At 38.1% G+C, this 26454-nt stretch overlaps 1 protein-coding gene across 50 annotated transcripts in view; it reads left to right on the top strand.

The window, feature by feature from the left end:
- Window positions 1-26454, top strand: part of shot (dystonin-like protein short stop) — a 249766-nt gene that overhangs the window by 159796 nt on the left and 63516 nt on the right. For 38 of the 50 annotated variants that reach the window (XM_071687017.1, XM_071687007.1, XM_071686855.1 and 35 more), the window contains 4 exons: window positions 3217-3446; window positions 5081-5198; window positions 12984-13091; window positions 15122-15297. In XM_071687017.1, the coding sequence (XP_071543118.1) occupies window positions 3217-3446; window positions 5081-5198; window positions 12984-13091; window positions 15122-15297 (632 nt within the window). The remainder of the gene's footprint in view (window positions 1-3216; window positions 3447-5080; window positions 5199-12983; window positions 13092-15121; window positions 15298-26454) is intronic. The other 12 variants (XM_071687161.1, XM_071686970.1, XM_071687267.1 and 9 more) reach the window with 2 other exon arrangements.

Raw genomic sequence — 26454 nt, 5'->3', positions numbered from 1 at the left:
TCTACTTAAACTTTTCACCTAACTTTCTTCCAAAATCTTCATCTACTCTTTCTTTGCTTTCCACTGTCAGCCTCTTACACACCTGTTCTTCCCTCCTCCATGCTGAACTTCCAGTGGTACATTCCTTTCAAGCAATCCACCACATGCCTTTTTTTTCTCTCTCTTTTACAGCATTTCTAATCTCATATCTCATCCATCCACCATGACTTTCCACTTTTATTCCTACATCTCGCAACCTTGTATCCATCTACTAATTTTACAACTTTTAAGTCTTATCGAAACATCTTGCATTATTTCTGATTCATTTTCTTCCTTGCCAACAGTTTTGCTTCTCCTTTCATGCCATACCTCCACTTCTCTCAGATCTCAGCTTCACAAGAACTACAAAATGATCCGTCTCCAAAGAATCCTCTCATAACTCTAGCATTCAGCACAACCTTTCTCAGCCGTTCATCCACTGCCACATAATCATTCAAACCCCTTTTGTGCTTCTCTTCTATCATTTAGAATCCACATGTATCTGTGAATCATCTTGTGTTGAAAAAATGTGTTTACAAGGAATAAACCCCTCCCTGCATAGACATCCAAAAGACATCTTGCATTCTCATTTGCTCCAGGCACTCCCCATTAACAACTATCTCGCCAGTTTCATCACATCCCACAGTTGCTTTCATATCAACCATTACAACCACCTTTCTCTTCTTCTCAAGCACATATATATTAGTCATTCAGATTTCTCCAGAAATTATTCTTTTCATCCTTACCTCATATTGTCTTCATATTCACAGGTGCATATACAGATACTTCACAATTCCAGTCTTTCCTTCTACCCAAACAATTTTGTTCCGTTCTATCCTTGATCTGTGACATCCTCCCATACTTTCGGTGATAACACAATTGCACATCCTTCTTTCTGTTTTCTTTCATTATTTTCATGCATTCCCATCTGTGCCACTTCTTTCATGCCCTCTCGCAATTTGCATCATCATTTCCATATTCACTCCATACACCCTGCCCAAAGATATGGGTTTCCCCAGTTCCCAACACATCCATACTATAGCTTTTGAGGAAAATACTCCATAAGATTCCTCCTCTTACTCTCACCAGTCATCTCATTAACATTCAGAGCCATTAATCAACCATGGAGACATCATGCACCCCTTCCGCAAACCAACATTCACTGGGAACCACTCACTTTCCTCTCTTCCTACTCGTCCACATGCCTTATATCCTTGATAAAAACTTTTCATTGCTTCCAGCATCTTACCTCCCACACCATATACTCTTAATACCTTCCACAAAGCATCTCAATCAAATTTATCATATGCCCTCTCCAGATCCATAAATGCTACATACAAATCCGTCTGTTTTTCTAAGTATTTCTCACATAAATTCTTCAAAGCAAACACCTGATCCACATATCCTCTTCCACTGTTGAAACCACTCTGCTCTTCCCCAGTCTGATGCTCCATACATGCCTTTACCCTCTCAATCAATACCCTCCCATGTAATTTCCCAGGAATACTCAACAAACTTATACCTCTGTAATTTGAACACTCATCTTTATCCCATTTGCCTTTGTACAATGACACTATGCATGCATTCCACCAATCCTTAGGCACTTCACCATGAACATACATACATTGAATATCTTTACCAACCAGTCAACAACACAGTCACCCCCTTTTTTAATAAATTCCACTGCAATACCATCCAAACCCGCTGCCTTGCCAGCTTTCATCTTCCACAAAGCTTTCACAACCTTTTCTCTGTTTACCAAACCATTTTCCCTGACCCTCTCACTTCGCACACCACCTCAACAAAAACATCCTATATCTGCCACTCTATCATCAAACACATTCAACACACCTACAAAATACTCACTCCATCTCACTTCACCACTACTTGTTATTACCTCCCCATTAGCCCCCTTGTTCGATGTTCCCATTTGTTCTATTGTCTTATGCACTCTGTTTACCTCCATCTGAAACATATTTTTATCCTCCTTAAAATTTAATGATACTCTCTTACCCCAACTCTCGTTTGCCCTTTTTTTTCACCTCTTGCACCTCTCTGTTGACCTCCTGCCCCTTTCTTTTATACATCTCAGTCATTCACACTACTTCCCTGCAAAAATCGTCTAAACACCTCTCTCTTCTCTTTCACTAACAATCTTACTTCTTCCTCCAACCACTCACTACCCTTTCTAATCTGCCCACCTCCCACCTTTCTCATGCCACAAGCATCTTTTGCGCAAGCCATCACTGCTTCTGTAAGTACATTCCATGCCTCCCCCGCTCCCCATACATCATTTGCTCTCACCTTCCATTCTACACTCAATCTCTCCTGGTACTTCCTCACACAAGTCTCCTTTCCAAGCTCACTTTCTCTCACCACTCTCTTCACCCCAACATTTTCTCTTCTTTTCTGATATAGATACTTTTAGATATTTTAGATCATCTTTGTCATGTACTGGCTGTCAGTTTTGACATCGTTTTTTATTTACTTCCTTGACTATTCCCTTGATATGGTTTAGCTTTCTGATGACAAATTAGGTACTCATTTCCCTACCTAACAGGGACAGTTCATATTGTTGTCTCTGTATAAGGAAATGCCCTTCTTTCCATTTCCTTGGGTTTAATTTCAGTTATCTTTCCTGACTTCCCTTAACAGCCAAGATCTCCCTTACATTGTGTTAACTGAAAATTATGTAATTGTTATTCTGTTATGTTTGCATCCAGTTGCTTGGAGATTTGTGTGCCAAGTGCATATACTTCCACACAAACATGTCTAGTGACTGTTAACCACTTGTATCAAACATTCTTCACGTTGTGGTAGGACTCATTGAATGCCAGTAACAGTTTTGCAAACATTAAAAATTAGGATAGATCTTGGCAGCTAGATGTTATGTAAAGTTTTAATAGGTTCCCTTGATTTCATAGTATGTTCCACTGACTTTTGCATTAACTCTGCATTTTTCTTCATCTTCATAACCCACCTTGATATTGTTTTATTTGATGTTGAAAGATTACTGATGTAAATCTCATCAGCTTCCTGCTGATTGTTAGGAGTCCATTGATATGCCTTTCTTCCATTGTCTTAAATTACTTCTTTAGTGTACCAGAAGTAAAACATCGCCAGAACTACATACTTGAAAAATGTTGTTATGAATAGTTAAATGTAGCTCAGTTAAAACGCATAATTTTAAATTAACAGAATTCCCGACCAGTCGTTTGGAAATGGGTACCGTGGCTGATATATTTGATCGCAATCAAGATGGATATATTGATTACCAAGAATTCATCGCGGCACTTCGACCTGACTGGGAACGTAAAGGACCTCTGACTGATGCAGAAAGGATTGATGATGAAGTACAGAAACAAGTTGCAAAATGTACATGTCGACAGAAGTTCCGTGTTCATCAAGTGGGCGAGGGAAAATACAGGGTGAGTGGTATATCTGGTAGTAAATAATTGGTAGTGGAATTTGGCAATGTTTCAATTCAAGATAACTTTTCATAGATTGATTCTATGCACAGATGATTTTTAAGATGAATATATAGATTACAGACTAGCGAATACCTTGCTGTTACTAATTATATGAGAAATAGATATGATATTTGATTGTGTTGCTTGCCTAGCATGGTTTTGCAGGTTAGATCACTCCCGTATACTAAGGTAAGTCAGACTTCCTTCTTTGGTGGAAGCAGCCATTTGCCAGTGAACAATAGCCACTGTTGTTGGGCACAGTTGTTAAAACTTTTCAAGAGTTTTTCTTTATGTTATTTACTTCTTCATGGATATTGTACATGCCTAACACCAAATAGTGAAGAAAGGGATTGCAGTGAACAGTAGAGTTTTCCTTTAGTATGCTGTATACATCCAACTCCCATAAATTCAAACCTCTCTCACATATAACAGATATTTTGTAAAAAGGGAATGGTAACATATCTAAAATTTACGTTCATTGAACTTGTATACACATGTCAAGGACTTGCTCTACTGGTAAACAAATGCGTACAGAAGGTTAAGGAAATAAAATCCATGTTGATGATGAGAATCAAAGTTGCTCCTATTCCTGTTTTTGCATTGTATGCATAACTTTGCAAACACTTAGGGACTGCTTTGTCCACTGTCACTGTCGTTCATCCCTCTGTTATCCATCATTGTGAGTCGCACTACACACTTTGACATAACATAGTAATATATTGAAAACTAAAAGAAGATACTCATATATGATTATTTTAAGTATCAGAGGAATCAAGTTGCAAAAGACCTATAAGTCTTGTCCGCATTTTTCCTGAGTTATGCCAGTTATGAAATCATTTACCATTTAATGTAACTTACCTCATAACTTGAAGAAAAATAAGCTTTTACCATGAAACTCTACAATTCTTTCTTAACATGGAAAAAAAGTGAATAGCATAAGACCTTAACTTTATGCCATTCAAGTTATATACCAAATAAGTTCCACGTTAAACCTTTTCTTTTTTTTTTTTTACAAATGTTTAATGTGGAACTTACCTGGCATATAACTTGAATAGCATTCCAACTGTGGCCATGGAACATTATACAGATGATTTTGATATTTTCCAATTAACATTTCTGCCTATTCATGTTTCATATACCCAGTAGTTCTACAGTGCAGACAACAAGTGTTCTATGGAATATTGTTCTAGTTCCTGTATGATATTTCTCTATAAGCATGTGATCCTTTTAATCTTTTTACATGGGTACTGCTGTCTGAATAAGTTTCCATGAGAATAGTGACTGATTTGCTTGATAAGTTCTCATGGGAATAAATGGGATAGCAGATTCTGGAGCACAAAAAATCAAGATTGTCTTTAGTCTTGGCGTGATAGCTATGATGATTTTTAGGTATGCACAGGAATGCTTTGCATAGGAAGGGATTGAACAAGCCTTTGAATAAGGGGTCATAGTTTAGTACTCTTTTTGTCTTTCCTTTTCTACTTATGATTAGAAGTAAATCTTTCTTACTGATAAGGATTTTCAGTGCTTTACCTTTTTGATAGATTATTTTGAAAATGTGTATTATATCTTTTTTCATCTGATATTAACAGTTTGGAGACAGTCAGAAACTTCGCCTGGTCCGTATCTTGCGATCTACAGTTATGGTTCGTGTAGGAGGTGGCTGGGTGGCTCTTGATGAATTCCTTGTGAAAAATGACCCATGCCGAGGTATGTTTTCAAATACTGTTGATTTATTTTATTACTTGCAGTGATAATTACTTTGTGTTCCTTTGCTCAGTTGAGTGATGTATTTTGAACTTGAATGTAATTCAGAATAACTTTAGTATATTTGAAAAGACACAAAAGATAGTATTTAGTCTTTGTAATTTTATATAAAAAGGCAGTTAGAATGCTTGTAAAGATATCATTCATTCCCTCTTTTATATGGACACATTATTAATTATATTAGTTGCTATTGATAGTATCCTAGCTGTTTATATCAAGTAGCTGACAAAGCTTGAACAATTTCAATAAATGGAATCAGTTTGGGATTAGGTCATATGCTTATATTTTATAGATATTTACTATATGTTGATAGACTTTCCTACTTTATTTTCATAAAAGTTACACAGCTGCAGATGGCAGTGAATGAACAGTCTCTCATTTCAAGCTCTGAACCAGAATTAAGATGAAATTAAAATACTGTACGTAATAAAAATCATGCCTTTTGTAGGAAATAAGCTTTCATTGAGGATGAAAATTTTGGTTAGGGTAGTCTTAGGTAGTCTGAAACAAGCACAAAGACTACACTGCCATCCAACTATTGCCATACAAGCCATCAAGCCAGGATGTATTTTACCCAGCTAGATAAAGTAATTCATGCATTCAGTCTGTTCTGTATTTAAGTTCTTTAGCTCTGTTAATTTCTGCAGGTGGACTATTTCCCGCATTACCGAGGTAGCACAAGAAAACAGACGAAGAATGGCTTATCCACTCCTTCCTTTTTTTTTTTTTTTTTTTTTTTTTTTTTTCCCCCACGTTTGCGAGGTAGCGCAAGGAAACAGACGAAAGAAATGGCCCAACCCACCCCCATACACATGTATATACATACGTCCACACACGCAAATATACATACCTACACAGCTTTCCATGGTTTACCCCAGACGCTTCACATGTCCTGATTCAATCCACTGACAGCACGTCAACCCCGGTATACCACATCGATCCAATTCACTCTGTTCCTTGCCCTCCTTTCACCCTCCTGCATGTTCAGGCCCCGATCACACAAAATCTTTTTCACTCCATCTTTCCACCTCCAATTTGGTCTCCCACTTCTCCTCGTTCCCTCCACCTCCGACACATATATCCTCTTGGTCAATCTTTCCTCACTCATTCTCTCCATGTGCCCAAACCATTTCAAAACACCCTCTTCTGCTCTCTCAACCACGCTCTTTTTATTTCCACACATCTCTCTTACCCTTACGTTACTTACTCGATCAAACCACCTCACACCACACATTGTCCTCAAACATCTCATTTCCAGCACATCCATCCTCCTGCACACAACTCTATCCATAGCCCACGCCTCGCAACCATACAACATTGTTGGAACCACTATTCCTTCAAACATACCCGTTTTTGCTTTCCGAGATAATGTTCTCGACTTCCACACATTCTTCAAGGCTCCCAGGATTTTCGCCCCCTCCCCCACCCTATGATCCACTTCCGCTTCCGTGGTTCCATCCGCTGCCAGATCCACTCCCAGATATCTAAAACACTTTACTTCCTCCAGTTTTTCTCCATTCAAACTTACGTCCCAATTGACTTGACCCTCAACCCTACTGTACCTAATAACCTTGCTCTTATTCACATTTACTCTTAACTTTCTTCTTTCACACACTTTACCAAACTCAGCCACCAGCTTCTGCAGTTTCTCGCATGAATCAACCACCAGGGCTGTATCATCAGCGAACAACAACTGACTCACTTCCCAAGCTCTCTCATCCCCAACAGACTTCATACTTGCCCCTCTTTCCAAAACTCTTGCATTTACCTCCCTAACAACCCCATCCATAAACAAATTAAACAACCATGGAGACATCACACACCCCTGCCGCAAACCTACATTCACTGAGAACCAATCACTTTCCTCTCTTCCTACACGTACACATAACTCCTTCCTATATACATATATATATTTATTTATTTGCTTTGTCGCTGTCTCCCGCTTTAGCTAGGTAGCACAAGGAAACAGACGAAAGAATGGCCCAACCCACCCACATACACATGTATATACATACACGTCCACACACGCGATTATACATATCGATACATCTCAACGTATACATATGTATATATCCAAACAGACATATACATATATACACATGTAAATAATTAATACTGTCTGCCTTTATTCATTCCCATGGCCATCCCGTCACACATGAAATAACAAACCCCTCCCCCCACATGTGCGCAAGGTAGTGCTAGGAAACGACAACACAGGCCACATTTGTTCACACTCAGTCTCTAGCTGTCATGTATAATGCACTGAAACCACAACTCCCTTTCCACATCCAAGCCCCACAGAACTTTCCATGGTTTACCCCAGACGCTTCACACGCCCTGGTTCAATCCATTGACAGCATCATTCCAAATCACTCTATTCCTTGCACGACTTTCACCCTCCTGCATGTTCAGGCCCCGATCACTCAAAATCTTTTTCACTCCATCTTTCCACCTCCAATTTGGTCTCCCACTTCTCCTCGTTCCCTCCACCTCTGACACATATACCATCTTGGTCAATCTTTCCTCACTCATTCTCTCCATGTGATCAAACCATTTCAAAGCACCCTTCTCGGCTCTCTCAACCACACTCTTTTTATTACCACACATCTCTCTTACCCTATTATTACTTACTTGATCAAACCACCTCACACCACATATTGTCCTCAAACATCTCATTTCCAGCACATCCACCCTCCTTTGCACAACTCTATCTATAGCCCATGCCAAGCAACCATATAACATTGTTGGAACCACTATTCCTTCAAACATACCAATTTTTGATTTGCGAGATAATGTTCTCGACTTCCACACATTCTTCAATGCTCCCAGAACTTTCGCCCCCCTCCCCCACGCTATGATTCACTTCCACTTCCATGGTTCCATCCGCTGCCAAATCCACTCCCAGATATCTAAAACACTTCACTTCCTCCAGTTTTTCTCCATTCAAACTTACCTCCCAGTTGACTTGTCCCTCAACCCTACTGTATCTAATAACCTTGCTCTTATTCACATTTACTCTCAGCTTTCTTCTTTCAAACACTTTACCAAACTCAGTCACCAGCTTCTGCAGTTTCTCTCACGAATCAACCACCAGGGCTGTATCATCAGCGAACAACAACTGACTCACTTCCCAAGCTCTCTCATCCACAACAGACTGCATACTTGCCCCTCTTTCCAAAACTCTTGCATTCACCTCCCTAACAACCCCATCCATAAACAAATTAAACAACCATAGAGACATCACACACTCCTGCCGCAAGCCAACATTCACTGAGAACCAATCACTTTCCTCTCTTCCTACATGTACACATGCCTTACATCCTCGATAAAAACTTTTCACTGCTTCTAACAACTTGCCCCCCACACCATATATTCTTAATACCTTCCACAGAGCATCTCTATCAACTCTATCTTATCTCTATCGTATTCCTTCTCCAGATCCATAAATGCTACATGCAAATCCATTTGCTTTTCTAAGTATTTCTCACATTCATTCTTCAAAGCAAACACCTGATCCACACATCCTCTACGACTTCTGAAACCACACTGCTCTTCCCCAATCTGATGCTCTGTACATGCATTCACCCTTTCAATCAATACCCTTTCATATAATATCCCAGGAATACTCAACAAACTTATACCTCTGTAATTTGAGCACTCACTTTTATCGCCTTTGCCTTTGTACAATGGCACTATGCCAGCATTCCTCCAATCCTCAGGCACCTGACCTTGAGTCGTACATACATTAAATAACCTTACCAACCAGTCAACAATACAGTCACCCCCTTTTTTAATAAATTCCACTGCAAAACCATCCAAACCCGCTGCCTTGCCGGCTTTCATCTTCCGCAAAGCTTTTACTACCTCTTCTCTGTTTACCGAATCATTCTCCCTAACCCTCTCTTTGCACACCATCTCAACCAAAACACCCTATATCTGCCACTCTATCATCAAACACATTCAACAAACCTTCAAAATACTCACTCCATCTCCTTCTCACATCACCACTACATGTTATCACCTCCCCATTAGCCCACTTCACTGAAGTTCCCATTTGTTCCCTTGTCTTATGCACTTTATTTACCTCCTTCCAAAACATCTTTTTATTCTCCCCATAATTTAATGATACTCACTCACCCCAACTCTCATTTGCCCTCTTTTTCACCTCTCGCACCTTTCTCTTGACCTCCTGCCTCTTTCTTTTATACATCTTCCACTCATTTGCATTATGTCCCTGCAAAAATCGTCCAAATGCCTCTTTCTCTCTTTCACTAATAATCTTACTTCTTCATCCCACCACTCACTACCCTTTCTAATCTGCCCACCTACCACACTTCTCATGCCACAAGCATCTTTTGCGCAAGCCATCACTGTTTCCCTAAATACATCCCATTTCTCCCCCACTCCCCTTACGTCCTTTGTTCTTACCTTTTTCCATTCTGTACTCAGTCTCTCCTGGTAAGTCTCCTCCCCAAGGTCACTTACTCTCACCACTCTCTTCACCCCAACTTTCTCTCTTCTTTTCAGAAAACCTTTACAAATCTTCACTTTCGCCTCCACAAGATAATGATCAAACATCCCTCCAGTTGCCTCTCTCAGCACATTAACATCCAAAAGTCTCTCTTTCACACGGCTATCAATTAACATGTAATCCAGTAATGTTCTCTGGCCATCTCTCCTACTTACACATGTATACTTATTTATGTCTCTTTTTAAACCAGGTATTCCCAATCACCAGTCCTTTTTCAGCACATAAATCTACAAGATCTTTACCATTTCCATTTACAACACTGAACACCCGATTTACACCAATTGTTCCCTCAACTGCCACATTACTCACCTTTGCATTCAAATCACCCATCACTATAACCTGGCCTCGTGCATCAAAACTACTAACACACTCACTCAGCTGCTCCCAAAACACTTGCCTCTCATGATCTCTCTTCTCATGCCCAGGTGCATATGCACCAGTAATCACCCATCTCTCTCCATCCACTTTCAGTTTTACCCATATCAATGTAGAGTTTTACTTTCTTACACTCTATCACATACTCCCACCACTCCTGTTTCAGGAGTAGTGCTACTCCTTCCCTTGCTTTTGTCCTCTCACTAACCTTGAGCTTTGTTTCACTCAGAACCAAAACATCCAGGTTCCTTCCCTCAAACATACTACCTATCTCTCCTTTTTTCTCATCTTGGTTACATCCACACACATTTAGACACCCCAATCTGAACCTTCGAGGAGGATGGGCACTCCCCGCGTGACTCCTCCTTCTGTTTCCCCTTTTAGAAAGTTAAAATACAAGGAGAGGAGGGTTTCCAGCCCCCTGCTCCCATCCCCTTTAGTCGCCTTCTACAACACATGAGGAATGCGTTGGAAGTATTCTTTCTCCCCTATCCCCTTTACATATACACCCATACATGCACATATACATAGATAGACATACGAACGTATGCATACACAGACATATACAAATATACATGTGTACATAGTCATACTTGCTTGTCTTCATCCATTCCCGGTGCTACCTTGCCCCACAAGAAACATCACTACCCACTGCTTCAGCGAGGTAGCACCAGGAAAACAGACAAAAAAGGCCACCTTCGTTCACATTCAGTCTCTAGTTGTCATTGTAATGTATCAAAACCACAGTTCCCTATCCACATCCAAGCCCCGCAGACCTTTCCATGCTTTAACCCAGACATTTCACATGATCTGCTTTAGTCCATTGACAGCAAGTCAATCTGGTATACCACGTCATTCCAATTCACTCTGTTCCTTGCATACCACTCACCCTCCTGTAATTTCTGTAATTTCAGGCCCTGATCACTCAAAATCTTTTTCACTCCATCTTTCCACCTCCAATTTGGCCTCCCTCTTCTCGTTGTTCCCCCCACCTCTGACACACACATCCTCTTTGTCAATCTCTCCTCACTCATTCTCTCCATATGTACAAACCATTTCAACACACACACTTCTGACTAGGGCCTCAGTTGCCTGTGCCGTCTTGGTGAATATGATAACTTTTGTCTTCTTAGAGTAGATTGAATGTGAAAGCAATGTAGTTTTGTCATGATTAAGTAGTGTGTGGTTCATGATAATTAGAGTTATTGACATTGTTGTCCTGATACCTAAGTAGCTAGTATAAGTTAACGTGTCCAATAGAATGGTACTGGCAAACTTGAAATTTTGTGTGTTACAATGAGCTTATCTTTGATGAAGGCATGACATCATGGCATATAGTTATCCATTTGATTTTGGTCCAGAAGCTGAATGACTGATTGGTAATGGTTAATGTATTTGCAGTTGCACCTCTGTCTTTAGAAATTGATTTCTGTAGGCAGATATTATTTTTTTATCCTAGTTTTAAGGATAACACTTTTTTCTAACTTTTGAGGGAAAAAAATCAGATGCACTGATCGTGTACTTTATTAGAGGAATATCTTGATATGTTGCTGCTTTTGACTTTAACAGTATTATAATTTTATGTTACAGTTGATTATAAATGACCAAACATTACTAACAATATATGCTAGGGAGATGTTTATTAGATTTATTCTGATACACAGATGATTTGAGCTTAGATGTGCAATTCATTACTGTATTATTATGATTCATGTATGTTTGATTCTTCATGATTCCAACATAATATATTGTTTACTAGTCTTACAATTCTTAAACAGAATATTGAAACCAGTTACAGTCTAACTTTGACCTTTGTATAGATTATTCACACTTTGTAATTTTTATAAGCTATGATGGCTAACAGGTGATGGGATATTTATTAGGGGAAGCTTTTTAGACAAAGGATGATGATTTAAAGGGAAATTAGTCATTAAGATACAGCAGACATAAAGTACATTTTGAAATATTTTTTTATTCACAGTTGCCACAGTTATGTGGAAAACACACTTTTATCTTGAACTGCATACACTCTGGATTGCCATTAGATTCAATGAATGAAATATGACAAGATCTAAATTAAAGTAGATCCATAATCCAAGCCAGCAATTCACATAATCTGCCTGTAGCCTCAGCCAAGCTTGTGTATAGTCTATTATGCTCATAAGCCTAAGTAGAACTAGGTGACTGTAAAAGTTAGATAGCTAACAAAGTTATGACCCATATTTGCTTGTTAGAGGAAAGCACTGGCCATTCTTTTTCACCACTGGGTAGGAATTAAAAGGCCCTTGTGTGAATTTGAATTTGTCCTCTGACAGACAGCACTGGCATGTGTTGATAACATTTATACCGTGAATTAGCTGAGTTCATGTTTGCTGCTGTAATACTGAATAACAGAATGTTAATAACAACCAAAATAACATGATATGCAAGTTCCATGGTTTACTCAAATATTTTACAAGTACTTGCAACATTCTGCATCAAAGCCATTAACCAATTAACTTTTGTTTCTCTCTCTCTCTCTCTCTCCTCTCTGTTTTCCCCAATTCCTCCAAACCTTTAACCAAAATAACCTAAACCCAACCTCACAACCCATCCCCATTATGCATGCTTATTGCTGGGTATTTATTGTTGGTCCTTATTTCTGCTTGCTTCACCAATATTCACCACTGATCACTGGAATTTCCTGGGTGACGGTGCTAATCACAAATACATCACTCCATACTATTGCTGTTTTCTTGTTTGGCATCTTACTTCTACCCAACTTCCTCCCCTTGCTCCTTCTTTGCTTGGCTGATTTCCATGGGCTGCTTCAAAACTTGTAGTATGTCCATCCATACCTGAGTTAGAGCAGGTTGGAGATTTGGAACTTCATGAGCATGGGTGTCCCCTGAGAGGGAAGACGTCACCAGCTGGGTCCTGCCGTAGCTCCTGTAAGATTTATAATGCAAAGTTTTTTTTTATTGTAATGAACAGTAAGAACCATAATAATCTCATTTGACTCATGATAGTAGTCATATTTGGTATGGGACAGATGTAGGATCGTTTGTTAACTTTGTAGTATGTTTTACATTCCAAAAGAAGATGGAGCACTGATACTCTAGACTGGATTTAGAAAGAATTTTAAGTCCCTCTAGTATATGAAGACCCCAGAACTAATCATCTGCTAATAAAATCTTTTCAATGATTTTTAGTTGACTTTATTTTTATAACAACCATTGTGGTTTTAATGGCATTTCCTTATAAGGAGGCCCAGTATGATTTTAGCTGAAGGCCATGTATAGGCTTGAGATTTTATTGACTACTTTTCTTTCCCAGATGAGCAAAATAATTGACTGCACAGTGCAGTGTATGAACATAGCTGAGGATATTCTATCTGTTATGTTCTTTTGTGGTAGTTATCATATATAACAAAAAATCATACATCTCTTTTTTTCTTCAGCTTGATAATAAAATTTCAGTTTTCATAATGTAAACCTGAATTTGGCTTGTCCTTTTTTTGTAATTGCATTTATCAAACTTTGGTAATTTATTCTTGTATTATCCCACTAGCAAAGCGAGAGACATGGTTTTTTTTAGAAAATTTTCAGTGACTAGCCATTTTCCTTGATAAAGAGAGCAGATGCATAAAACAAAATATATTTAGCATCTGCCAAGAAAAGGTGAAAAAAAATTTCAGCTATTTTTTCAGTTGTGAGAGAAGTAATTTTTTGTTTTTTGCAATCTTATGAAGCTGAAATTCAAAGTCTGTGCTATGGGTCATGTACATGCTGAAGTCTAGCTTATTGGTGCTCCACTTTTGTGTAAAGTTTGCCACTACTAAGTATTATAAACAAAGTATTGCGATGTAAGAGTAATAGATATAGTACATGCCATAGAGACTTCATTTCTCTTTAATTATTAAATGATCCAGTGATAGTTGAATAGAGTCATCATTAAGTTTTGAAGTTTGGGAAATTTTTATACATTTATAAGATGCTTTTTGTACTTTCTGCAGTGTGTGCGGTGTTCGTGGGTTCTTTGCATAGGGGCTTTTTATTGATGGTAATTTATAAAAATCCTATAACCCAACATTGCATGTTTTTTCAATAATCTGAAGCTTACTGTGTATGTTGCACTTGTTATTTTCAGCACTAATTGTGGTCTGCTTTTATTTTACAAAGTTTATTATAATTGTAATACCAGAGTGTTTGTAATGGAAATTATGAGGTTTTAGGAAAATTAATACATTACTTTTTATGTACCTAGATATATAGAAAGATATTAGTATATTCTGATATACTAGTGAGACATAAAACATAATTATTCAGCACCAGAATATTCTTTTGAAGTTAAGGTTGTCTCTATAATTGGCCCAGTGTATAAAAGGAGATATAATGCAGTGTGTCCAGCTGTGCTGAATTCTTTCTCAAAACAGAGTTTAGTATGACTAGAGCACTTTGTTGATATATCCTGATGCATTGTGGCAAGTTACAGATGCACATGACATCATTGTGGTTTCAGTCTAAAGGAACTTATGTTAGCACTCTCATGCTGTACTCCCTTCAGTTCCTATAGCATGCTTGGGTGTCAGTGTTTCAGGCATGTATATTTTTCTTTGCAGTACTGTAATATAGCTTTCATTTAATATTAAGTTATCAGTGTAGCTGAATGGTAGTAGCATTTTAGTTTATTTGTTGATGGAGTGTCATTAGCTAACATGTTTGCCTTTGTTTCTTTCCTCCGGTTTATCCTGCCCGTTTCCTTATTCCCATCCCATCCTTTGTTCCTCTTCCTAAACAATGTTTCTCTACATCCAAAATATTTTGCCTTACTTCCTTCCCAATCCATTTACCATCAACCATTCAACCTTACCTATGCCGCGCTACTCTGCGTTCTGCACCGACCAATCTTGGCTGTATCACCGTGACCTTTTGTTGGGTCATTCCTTATGTGGGCTGTAAAACTAAACCCACTATAATAGCCAAGGGTCGTACTAATGTGGAGTTACGTGAGCAGTTCATCCTAGCGGAGGGCGTATCTCAGAGCATGACACCATTCAAGTCCAAGCCTAGCCCCAACAGTTCTGTGTCAAGCCAGTCTGGCACTCCTGCCCAGCAGCGATCCCAGTCCCTCCCCAACTCTGGGCCCATTATTAAGGTCTGTTTTGGTTGCAGCCTTTCCAGCAAGTGCCCACACTTCACTAAATTGTAGTAATAGCTTTTCATATATATATGTATGTATATATGTATATGAATGAAGGGGTATTTATAGAATCTTTGTACAACTTTAAACTTAAAGAACTTAACGTTGCACAAGATTTTCATAGATTTCCATAAACAATATTATATATATATATATATATATATATATATATATATATATATATATATATATATATATATATATATAAGACTAAAGTATATAGATAATTGGAAAAGTTAAGTATGGTGCACTAAAGTATACGTTCAGGTGTTGGAGGGACTTACCATCACTCTCAATTCCAGATGTCCACCCAGATAACTATCTAATAACCTTTCAAATTGGGTTCACTTGGCACAATTGTCTTGTTTACTTTCAATGAGAAGAAATATTAAGCAATTAAGTTATCAAGTCTTTGGGATATTTATTATCTCATGAAAGAATTTTTATGTTTTTACCTTGTCTTTCCTCTCTTGGAACCTTGGAAACTACTCGGACTGTAATAATAAATGAACCAGTATCGGGGCAGGTTGCAAAGCTTCTTATTATATTTTTACATTTTTGCATGCTCATGGCATGGTTTAGTTCTGAAATAAGAAGCTTTCTGAATGCCCTGCTTCTTAACACAGGTATGTAAATTTTGCTAGTCTAGTTAGTGAAAAAGACAAACCACATTTTTTTTTAATATTATTTGCTGCTTTTTATGATTCATTTCGGCTAATATTTTGAGTTTCTGCTACAATTTTACTTTAGACTCCAATTTCCACTTCCATTTCCTAGTGTCTCAACAAAAAAATATATAGAGAAGGATGTGGTTTCTGAAGCTGCAATGTGATTGTGCTAATACCTGAGTCCTAATATTGGCACTTTATAAATGAAACCCATATGTCATGACATGATTGCAGAGTTGAAACTAGAGTTGATTCCCATGCAAATTATATATCATGAAAAAGTATTTACTTTTATACTAGTCTCATTTAACCCATTAACTGTGTATATTGTATGATGAATTTTCTCTGGTGAACAAATTACAAATTATGCCTGTCTTCTTCATTCATTAGGGTTTATCTATTACATTATGGAAAATTTTGGTGGCAATCTTCTAACATGGTTCCTTCTAACTTGCTCAGTTTTCAAAGAGAATGCTGAATGAAGTTTTGTATTGTTGGGATTGTGCAGAGATGTTGTCAGGTTTTGTTTTGCAATATTAGGTGCAACAGAAGCCGACCGAGGGTCTGTGCAACCTCTCATTCTGTGCTGATTTATACAAAACTCCATTCACACTGCTGCCTTCAGAAGCTGAACAACCTGAGAGTTACCATTTAGAAATTTTTTTTCTCATATTCTTTTATGGTTTTTGATTTAACAGATGGTTTCTAGTAATGTTAAGATTAATATAAGTTTAGGAATCTATTACTGAACATTAAGTAGTTGTGCACTGTGATTTAGCCTGAGAATTTACTCTATGAATGGAAGAAAGGAGGCTGTTTGAAAGAATTCCTTCTTTTGAAAGCTTTATGCCTCATATTACTGCCTCCAAATGTAGCTGGAGAGGTTGATTATTTTTTTTTGTACCAACTAGGTTTTTAGATGCATAATCATGTAAAAGCCATTTGAGAAAGCTGTGCTTACAGCAGTCTTGACTGTGGTAGTAAAAGTATATAGGGTTTAATATGAACAAGGCATGATCCTGAAATACACAATGTATTAAAGTTTTAGAGCATCTGAAGCACTTAGATGTTAGGCAGCTTGTTAGTGTAAGGTTAGAAAGAATGGATAAGAAAGGAATTTAATATCACTATTGTCTTTTCTGATGGGTGTCATTAGAAGAAAAGGTAGAAAGTAATATCATGAGGAACAATACATCAAGTTGGTCCTAGACCAAGCTGTGGATGTCAAAGAGCTTGCAAAATCATTTTAAGCTATACATGAGGAATATGAGGTAGCATGGGAGAGTCTTTTGTGAATGCATCTTAAAGCAGATTGAATTTCTTGTAAGTAAAAGGATTTGGAAAGTTCATTATAGATAACCAAATAATGTTTAAATTTTGAATATTTACACATTTGATTCAGCAAGTATGAAAGGCTAAGAATTTATAAGATGACTGGTATTGTTTGAGCAGTTACAATTTAAAGAAGCTTGTTGGTAAGGCAAGGGTTAGAAAAAGATATTACTAGTATTTGTTCATATAAATGAGTCAGTGGTAGAAATTGCAAAGTAAGAAGACAAATAATGAAGAAGTTGGAGGTTAAAGTTTAGAAAAGGAATGAAGATGCCTTGGGAAATTGGGTGGTTTGGAGATGGTAGTAAGTTACAAAAGTATTCATAAGTTGCTGATGTGATGCATTTGGTGAGATAAATTTATATTTAAAAAACAGATTTTATTTTGATGTGAATGGAAGAGAAGAGAGAGGCATAGAAAGATAAATATGTACTAAGAGGTGATGTATCTGTAAATGTTGATAGTTTGGATAAGTGTGGAGAGAGAGGTTATGATCATAAGTGTTTAGATAGCATTTTGAATTAGCCATCCTCTAACATAGCAAGAAATAATGTGTTCCTTTTGAGTAACTGCCTTGATGAAAGTTAGGTTTTGATATATCTTATAGTAAAAGTGAAAATTTGTGCTCCTCCATGGTGGTAAGAATATGAGCTAAGCAAGTTTGTTTTTGGCTGATGTTGATTGTATACTATAGTGACCTGGATCTGAAGTGACTGCCCTCCTTTAAGCAAATAGTTGTTTATTGCAAACATACTCTAAACTGGGTTATTTGTAGGTCTTTATTACCTGTACTACCTCTGTTTCATTTACAGATATCCCCTGCTGACAGTTTCTCAGGATATGGTTTTCAGAAATACATTTTATGTGAAACATAGATAAGAATAGTGTAGACACTAAACGAAATTGAAAAAGATTCGAAAGCTGTATACACCAGTAGTGGGCGATCACTCTGGAGACTTATGTCGTGTAATGCACATGGTTCTACAGTAGTAATGCAACCTGTATTAGTGTATTTTGATAATTCATATAACCTTTTCATTCCCTAAAAATATGAGTAGAAAGCATGCGAGTTTTGTGCTTATAAGATGAAAAATATTACTTTGGAAGTAGAATTAGATGTTATGAATCACTCTGTTTTGAGTGAAAGTGGATACATGTTTAGAGTATGATAACCTTTAGTGTTATAAAGATCACTTGCACCAGAGATGATGATATGGAAAATATGGAGCAAGTAGTAGATGTCTGGATCAAAGAATAAAATCAGTGCAGTATACCAGTAAGGAGCAGTGTTATTCAGCAGAAAGCTAAAAGCATTTTGCTGTCACAGGAATGATTCTTCAAAAGTCCGTCCTTAGATAAAGAGCAAGTCATCACTGGCCCTTTATGTTGATAATTCTACATGTCATCCCTGACTTCAACAGCTTTGTTGTGCCATATCCTGAACCATTTTGGTGTTATTTATATTATAGCATACTTAAATACATTGTTTCCTGGCACTACTTTGCTGATGCAGGAAACGGTAATCAGGTATAAGAATATGAAATATTTCTTATCGAAATGCTTACATTGAAAATGTATCTCTACTGTACCGTGTGTTACTTGACATTTTATTCATTATATTGTACAAAAATTTTATGTGAAATCTTACCTTGGAACAAAACCTCCCCTTTTTCCCCATTGTATCTAATGGTGAAAATGTTTTCACATTATTTTTTTTGCTTCTACTGTGTTTTCCAGGAAAGAATATCAGTATAAAGCAGGGGATATCTGTATTTTGTTGAAATTTTCCTCAAAATTTGTCAACATTTAAGATAAAATCATAGTATCTAGGTTGAGATTCATTTGAGCATTGATGATGTATAATCAGATGAATACTAATATATCTTGATCACTTACCATTACTTTGCTGCCCCAGGATCTCCTTCCATGGGTCACCCTGCAGTGCTCAGGGAGATGGTTATATTCAGTGGATAGGATCACAGGTGAAGTGTCGTGATGTTAAGTGTAGGACAATTGAGGAGCAAGTGTTCAGTGTTGTCATTATGAATATTGCATTTTGGGCATGAGGGGTTTAGTGATATGATGAACTGGTGTTTTTAGTGTTAAGGTGATGGGTTGTGTTCAGAACATGGAAGAGAAAGTATAATTCAAACATGCCTGGGGAGTGTAGTCTCAAATGGGTGTATGTTTGGTGTAGTGGAGGTTAAAACTGGTTTGGGGGCATTTGTAGTGCTTATCTAGTCATTTTACAAAGTTAGTGTATTTAGATGCTGTCATGTTTGTTGGGAAAGGGGGACTCTGTAAGCATAGGTAGCCAAAGTGTTAAGCAGGGATAATCTTTTTAATTTTGGGGGATTGGTGATCAAGTTCTGTGGCAAAGAACTGAGTGCCAAGCATGTTGAGGTGAGATTGTATTGGAAATGTTTTTGTTCCTTTGTGTATGTGTTGAATGGATGGTTGTCAGGCAGGTGATGATTGATGAGTGCTCTGTTTTTGTGGTTTGCAGCTTTGTTTTATTTGTTTTTGACAAAATGGATGACTGGGCAGATGAGGTTTAATTTAGTATGGACCCGATAGATTGTATATACAAGATGCAAAATTTTTTTTATAGTCCTATACAGGTGCTAGTACATGCTTTTAGGACATTTTGTTTATTTTAGACCTTTGTGTTAATGTTTGTAGTTTAGCCTGTAAATATCACATTTGATATGTCATACCTAACATGATTGGAGTTGTGTTGAGTGGGAATGGAGTTATGGGAGGTTGCAGTTGAATTGATGTCTGGCTGGAGGGTTATAAGGATAACTAAAGTTCTCTAGGATGTACAAATTTTTTTTAGTGAATCATGATATGACACACACACACACACACACACACACACATCATTGCCAAAAGAAGGAACAGACAAAAAAAGAGCCAAGTGGGGATTTTTCCGCTAAGGCTCGGTCATCTTTTCTGGTTGCTACCTTGCTTACATGGGAAATGATTAACAAGAATGAAAAAGTTGTTTTTCAAGAACATCATCAAAAGATTCTCTTGAATAATCCAGTTCTTACAATGCAAGGATGTGGATTACTTGGAATTAATTTGTTTTTGGTACATGATCACATTTTGTACATTAATGGGGAAACATCAAGAAAAGCAAAAGGAGCCATCAAGGAAATGTTTTCACTTTCAGTTTCCCCATTTAAAAAGTATATACAGGAAGCTTTTCACTCCTTAACCTCTCACTTGTCTTATACATGACACAGATACATGGGTGATAATTTTTTTCCTGTCCCCAGGGATTATTAATGATAATGATTTATGTATTATTGAAAATAGTTATGAAATACTAATGATGGCCTGGTGTTTAAGCACCTGGCCATGGAAAGGAAGGTGGTGAGAGATAAGGGTTTTGGAAGCAGCTGAGTTGATGTGTCAGCAGTCTTGGTGCAAGAGCATGGGTATTAGTAATGGATGATTTAAATCTGAAGGTGATCATTGTGGTAGTTGAGGGTGTAATTTGGGGGGATAGCATGGGGTATTCAGGAATATAAGTGGAAATGGCAACAGTTAGTGGAGTTGTGTGCTGAAATAGGGTTTTGTGATTGGGAATACCTGGTTTAAAAAGAGGCATAAAAAAAGTATTTATATGTATGTGACTTAAGAAAGATGGTAAGTGGGGATCATTGGATTACATACTAATTGGTAGGTGTGCAAAAGAGAGACACTTGGATGTGAATGATCTGAGAGGGGCAACTGATGGGTTGTCTGATCATTACCTGATGGAGGCAAGGGTGAAGATTTGTAGAGGTTTTCAGAAGAGACAAAATTATACGGGTGAGAAAAGAGTAGTGAATTAAGTGAGCTTGAAAAAGGGACATATGTGAAAAAATACCAGGAGAGATTGAGTGTAGAATGGCAAAAATGTGAGAGTAAACAAAGTTTGGAGAGTGGATGAGGAATAAGAGGTCTTTGGGAAAGCAGTGTTGTCATGTGTAATAGAAGTAAAGTTTCTAGAGAAAGAGAAGAGGAGTGTTTCTTAAAGGGAAGATGTGCATTGGATTAGGAAATGCACAGGGGAAAATGGAAGAAGGTCAAGCAAAAGGTGCAGGGTTGGAGAAAAGGGTGAATGAGAGTTGGGTGAGTAAGTATCAGTAAACTTAAGGGAGAATAAAAAATTTTTTGAAAGAAGGTCAGTGGTTTGAGAAAAAGGAGAGATTAAATGGGAACATTGGTGAAAGGGGCAAGTAAGGAAGTGGTAACAGATAGTTTTGAGGTGAGGAGGAGATGGAGTGAGTAGTTTGAAGGATTGTTGTACATGTTTGATGTTAGGATGGCAGATGTAGCTTGTTAGGTCAGTAAGGTATTTTAAGCGAGAGTCAAGGAAAGGGGTTTGGTAAAGTGAAAAGAGATCGTGAAAGCCTCGCATAAAATTAGGTGTGGCAGCACTGTTGAATATCTTAAGAAAGGATGTGACTTTGTTGTTGATTGGTTTATTAGGATTTTCAAGATATGTGTGGAACATGGTAAAGTGCCTGAGGATTAGTGTAATGTATGTATAGTGCCATTGCATAAAGGCAAACTACAGAAGTATAAGTATGTTGAGTGCACTGTCTAAGTTGCATGGGAGAGTGGTGATTAAGAGGGTGACGCATGTACAGAGCATCAGGCTGGGGAGGCACAATGTGGTTTCAGGAGTAGTAGAGGATGTGTGGATCAGGTGTGTGTGAGAAATACTTAAAGAAACAGAATGATTAGTATGTGGCATTTATGGATCTAGAGGAAGCATATGACAGGGCTGATAAATATGCCATGTGGAATGTCTTACAAGTATATGGTGAGGGAGGAAAGCTACTAGAAGCAGAGAAGTTTTTATCAAGGGTGTAAGGCATGTGTACGAGTAAGAAGAGAGGAGTAAGTGGTTCTAGATCTGTTACGAGAGTGTGTGATGTCACCATGATTGTTTAATTTGTTTATGGACATGGTGGTGAGGGAGGTGAATACAAGTGTGTTGGAGAGAGGGATGAGTATACAGTCTGTAGGAGGTGAGGTGGCCTGGGAACTGAGTCTGTTGTTAGCAGATGACACAGCCTTGGTGGCAGACTCGAGTGGGAAACTGGAGGAGTTAGTGACTGGGTTTGGGAGAGTGTGTGAAAAGAGGTAGTTGAAAGTTAATGTGAAGAAAAGCAAGGTAGTTAGGTTTAGCAGGGCAGAGGAACAGGTTATGTGAGGTGAGAATTTGAATGGAGAAAATTTAAAGGAAGTGAAAAATTTTAGATCTCTGGGAGTAGACTTGGCAGCAGGTGGAATCATGGAATTAGAAGTGTTTTGTAAGATGGGTGAGGGGTTGAAAGCTCTGGGAGCTTTTGAGAAATGTGTGGAAAGAGAAGTCATGTTCTTGGAGGGCAAAATGGGTATGTTTGAAGCTATAATAGTCCCAATGATGTTGGATGGCTGCAAGGCATGGGCCTTGTGGAGGAGTAGGGTGGATGTGTTGGAAATGAATTGTTTGAGGACAGTATGTGTAGTAAGGTGGTTTGATAGATGGGTAATAAAAGGATAAGAAAGAAGTGTAATAAGAAGAGTGTTGGTGAGAGAGCTGAAGAGAGTGTGCTGAAGTGGCATGGAGAGGAGTGAGGAGAGGTCAATAAGAAATGGATATATGTGTCAGAAGTGGAGGGAACAAGAAGGGAGAGATCAAATTTGAGTTAGAAGAATGAGAAAGATCCTGTGTGATTAGGGCCTGAACATGCTGAAGAATGAAAGGTGTGCACGAGATAAAGTGAATTGGAGTAATGAGGTTTACAGTGGGCAACATGCTGCCACTGGGCTGAACCATGGTATATGATATGCCATGTTTAAGCCCATTGATAGCATGTAACTTCCTGTATGCCACACCACTCCAATTCACTCTTTTTCTTGCATGTCTCACATGCTCTTGCTTATGAGACATGTTCAGGCCCTGAAGTCTCAATGCATTTTTCATTCCCTCCTTCCATCTTCAGTTCATATCCCCTTTTTCATATTTCTTTCCACTTCTAACTTGTAAACCCTCTTAGTCATCCTCTCTGCAGTCATCATCTGTGTCCAAACAATTTCTGCTCACTCTCCTCAGATGTCTCAAACATACTTCTATTACTTCCACTTCGTTCATTTAACATATCTCTTTTATTCAGTCAACTCTTCTCACACGACAAACAGTCCTCACATTTAATTTCCAACACGTTCCCCTTGTTCACCCTCTTTGACACTTTTCAATCTAGGGCCCACACCAAGCATCCCTGTACAGCATCATTGGGCATACCCAACTTTGTTCTCATTGACAGTGACTTCTCTTTCCACACTGATCATGTGCAAAGGACCTTCACCACCCTCATACGCCCTAGGCTCACTTCACCTCCCTTGGTTCCACTTACTATATCCACTCCCAGGTATCTAAAACACCTCCCTCCCTTCAAGTCTCCTCTCACTCTTACATTCCAAGCAAACTCTCTCTCTTTACTTCTAAACCAAATAACTTTCTTCATATTTACATTTTCTCTCAACTTTCTCCTTTAATACACTTACGAAAACTTGGAAACCAACCTCTGCAGTTTCTCTCTAGAATTTTCCAGTAGTACCTATTCATCTACAAAAACTCACCGACTCTCCTCCCAGGTGCCCCCACCCCTAACAGGTATAGCAGACCTTCCCCTCTCCCCAAAACCCTTGCATTGACCTTCAAAACCATGCTATTCATGCACAAATTTAATAGCCAAGGTGATATCAAATACAGCTACTGTGGACCCATCTTCACATTTACTGTATCCACTCTCAGGTATATAAAGCATTTCCTCCCTTCAAGTTCTCTCCTCTCAATCTTACACTCCAACCAAACTCTCTCTTTTTACTTCTAGACCAAATAACTTTGCTCATATTTACATTTGCTCTCAACTTTCTCCTTTAATACACCTATGAAAACTTGGAAACCAACCTCCCAGGTGCCTCCACCCCTAACAAGTATAACAGACCTTCCCCTCTCCCCAAAACCCTTGCATTGACCTTCAAAACCATGCTGTTCATGCACAAATTTAATAGCCAAGGTGATATCTAATACAGCTACTGTGGACCCATCTTCATCTTGAACTACTCAGCCTCCTCTCTTCCTATTTGCCCACATGTCTTACTTCCTTGATGAAAATTCCTTACTGCTTCTAATAGCTTATCTCACGTGTCATATATATGTAATACCTTTCCCAAAGCACCTCTGTCAACCCTGTTTATTCCTTCTCCAGATACATACATATATACAAATCTTTTATGATTTTGTAAGTTCTTCACACAACTTCTTCAAAGCAAAAACCTGATCCACACATTTTCTTCTACTCTTAGAACTTTATTGTTCCTCTCATACAATTTACCAAATACACTTAACAAACTTATGCAGCTGCTTCCTGACTTATGTAACGGTTGCATTCCCAGCAATGGTGCACAAGTAGAAATTTCAGCAAGTCAGAAACCTAATCATCACACCCAAAATCCCATCACCTGGAATAGTTAAGCCTCCTCTCCCCAGTTACTACAGCAATTTGTTTTCTCTGGTACCATGTCACAGGTGCCTATTTTCTATCACTACTGTACTTAGCACAGTATACTACACTTACTCACCGCAAAACAACACCCCAAACTCCAGATTACAACACCAACACATAACACCACCACACTGAACAACAGAAATATGGGAAAGAAATTATCAACTAAAAAGTAAAGAAACAAGAGAAAGATTTTTTTTCTTTCCTTACATATTTGCCTTATCTAGAGTTAGCGAGGTAGCGTTAAGAACAGAGAAGTGAGCCTTAGAGGGTATATCCTCACCTCCCATCTTTCCTTTCCTTCTTTTGGAAAATCATAAACGGGAGGGGAGGATTTCCAGCCCCCTGCTCCCTCCCCGTTTAGTTGCCTTCTGTGACATGCAGGGAATACGTGGGAAGTATCCTTTCTCCCATATCCCCAGGGATATGAAAGAGATTATGAACTGTAAAAAAAATACAATTCCCTTAATCCAAGTGACACACTTACCCACCACTCACTTTAACTTTATGAAAATTTGCAAGAGCCTTAAATCTATTGAATCATTCATGATTGTCCTCAAGTTTTGCATCAGGATTACTGTATGTACTTTCCTTTAACGTCTTGGAAGGTACTTTCAGGCTTAGCTTATATCACCAAAAAACTTGACGGTACATAATGTCGAAAATTATCTTGCATCCATAAAGTTTGTAATTTCTCCAGTTCATAAATGGTACCAACTCACTTCATGCTTATGACTTGATTTGAAATGTGGCAAACCTTTTAATGTTCCTTAATGTGCTAATTGCCCTTCAAAATTGTGTTCACTGTTGAGGTTGCTAGTCCACCTCACACAAGATGGAAGAGTTTTTGTTGCCTTTGTGCTTCTTCATGATTTTGATTTTTATCTCTAAATCAATCACTTTTTGTTTTCTAGGAGTTCCTCCATTCTTATCGTTACAAGGTCATTTTCTGGTCTTTATGTGTCAGAAACAAGGACAGTATTTACACTGGAAAAAGTAACACATTTCCAAGCAATGCAGAAGAGATTCACATGGAACCACCGTAACTGTGGCACTGTTTGTGAAGGACATGTTCCTTGGGGAAGAGACTGCCTGCCTATGCATCCCTCCCTCGAATTCCTCCACATGTGCTACTTAGCATTTCCAATACAATATTGTATTTATGGAAGAATTTGCTTAAAAGTTGGATTTCCATTCGTCTGTTGAGTCTTCCATGAATCAGGGAGTGTCTGAACCTTTGAACTTCAAGCATTCTTTTTTGCTCCCCTTGCTTTTATGTGCTGGCATTTTACTAATCCTCAAGCACTTTACCATGATCCACACATACATTGAAAATCCTTACCAATCAAGATGATAGTTGTCCCCTTTCTTAAAAGATTAACTGCAATCTTGTCCCCTTAAGGCTCTATGTTACTCTTCATCTTATGCAAGGCTTTCACCACTTCTTCTCGCTTCACCAAACTGATTGCCTTGATTTTGTTACTTGACATACTTCCATGTCCATAAAACCCCACATCTGTCACCGTATCATTGAACTTGCTCAACAGTCCTTCAAA

This window comes from Panulirus ornatus, chromosome 3 (assembly GCF_036320965.1).
Source record: "Panulirus ornatus isolate Po-2019 chromosome 3, ASM3632096v1, whole genome shotgun sequence".
Lineage (NCBI taxonomy): Eukaryota > Metazoa > Arthropoda > Malacostraca > Decapoda > Palinuridae > Panulirus > Panulirus ornatus.
The sequence above is the reverse complement of the archived record's forward strand: the minus strand, read 5'-3'. Positions and strand labels throughout refer to the sequence as shown.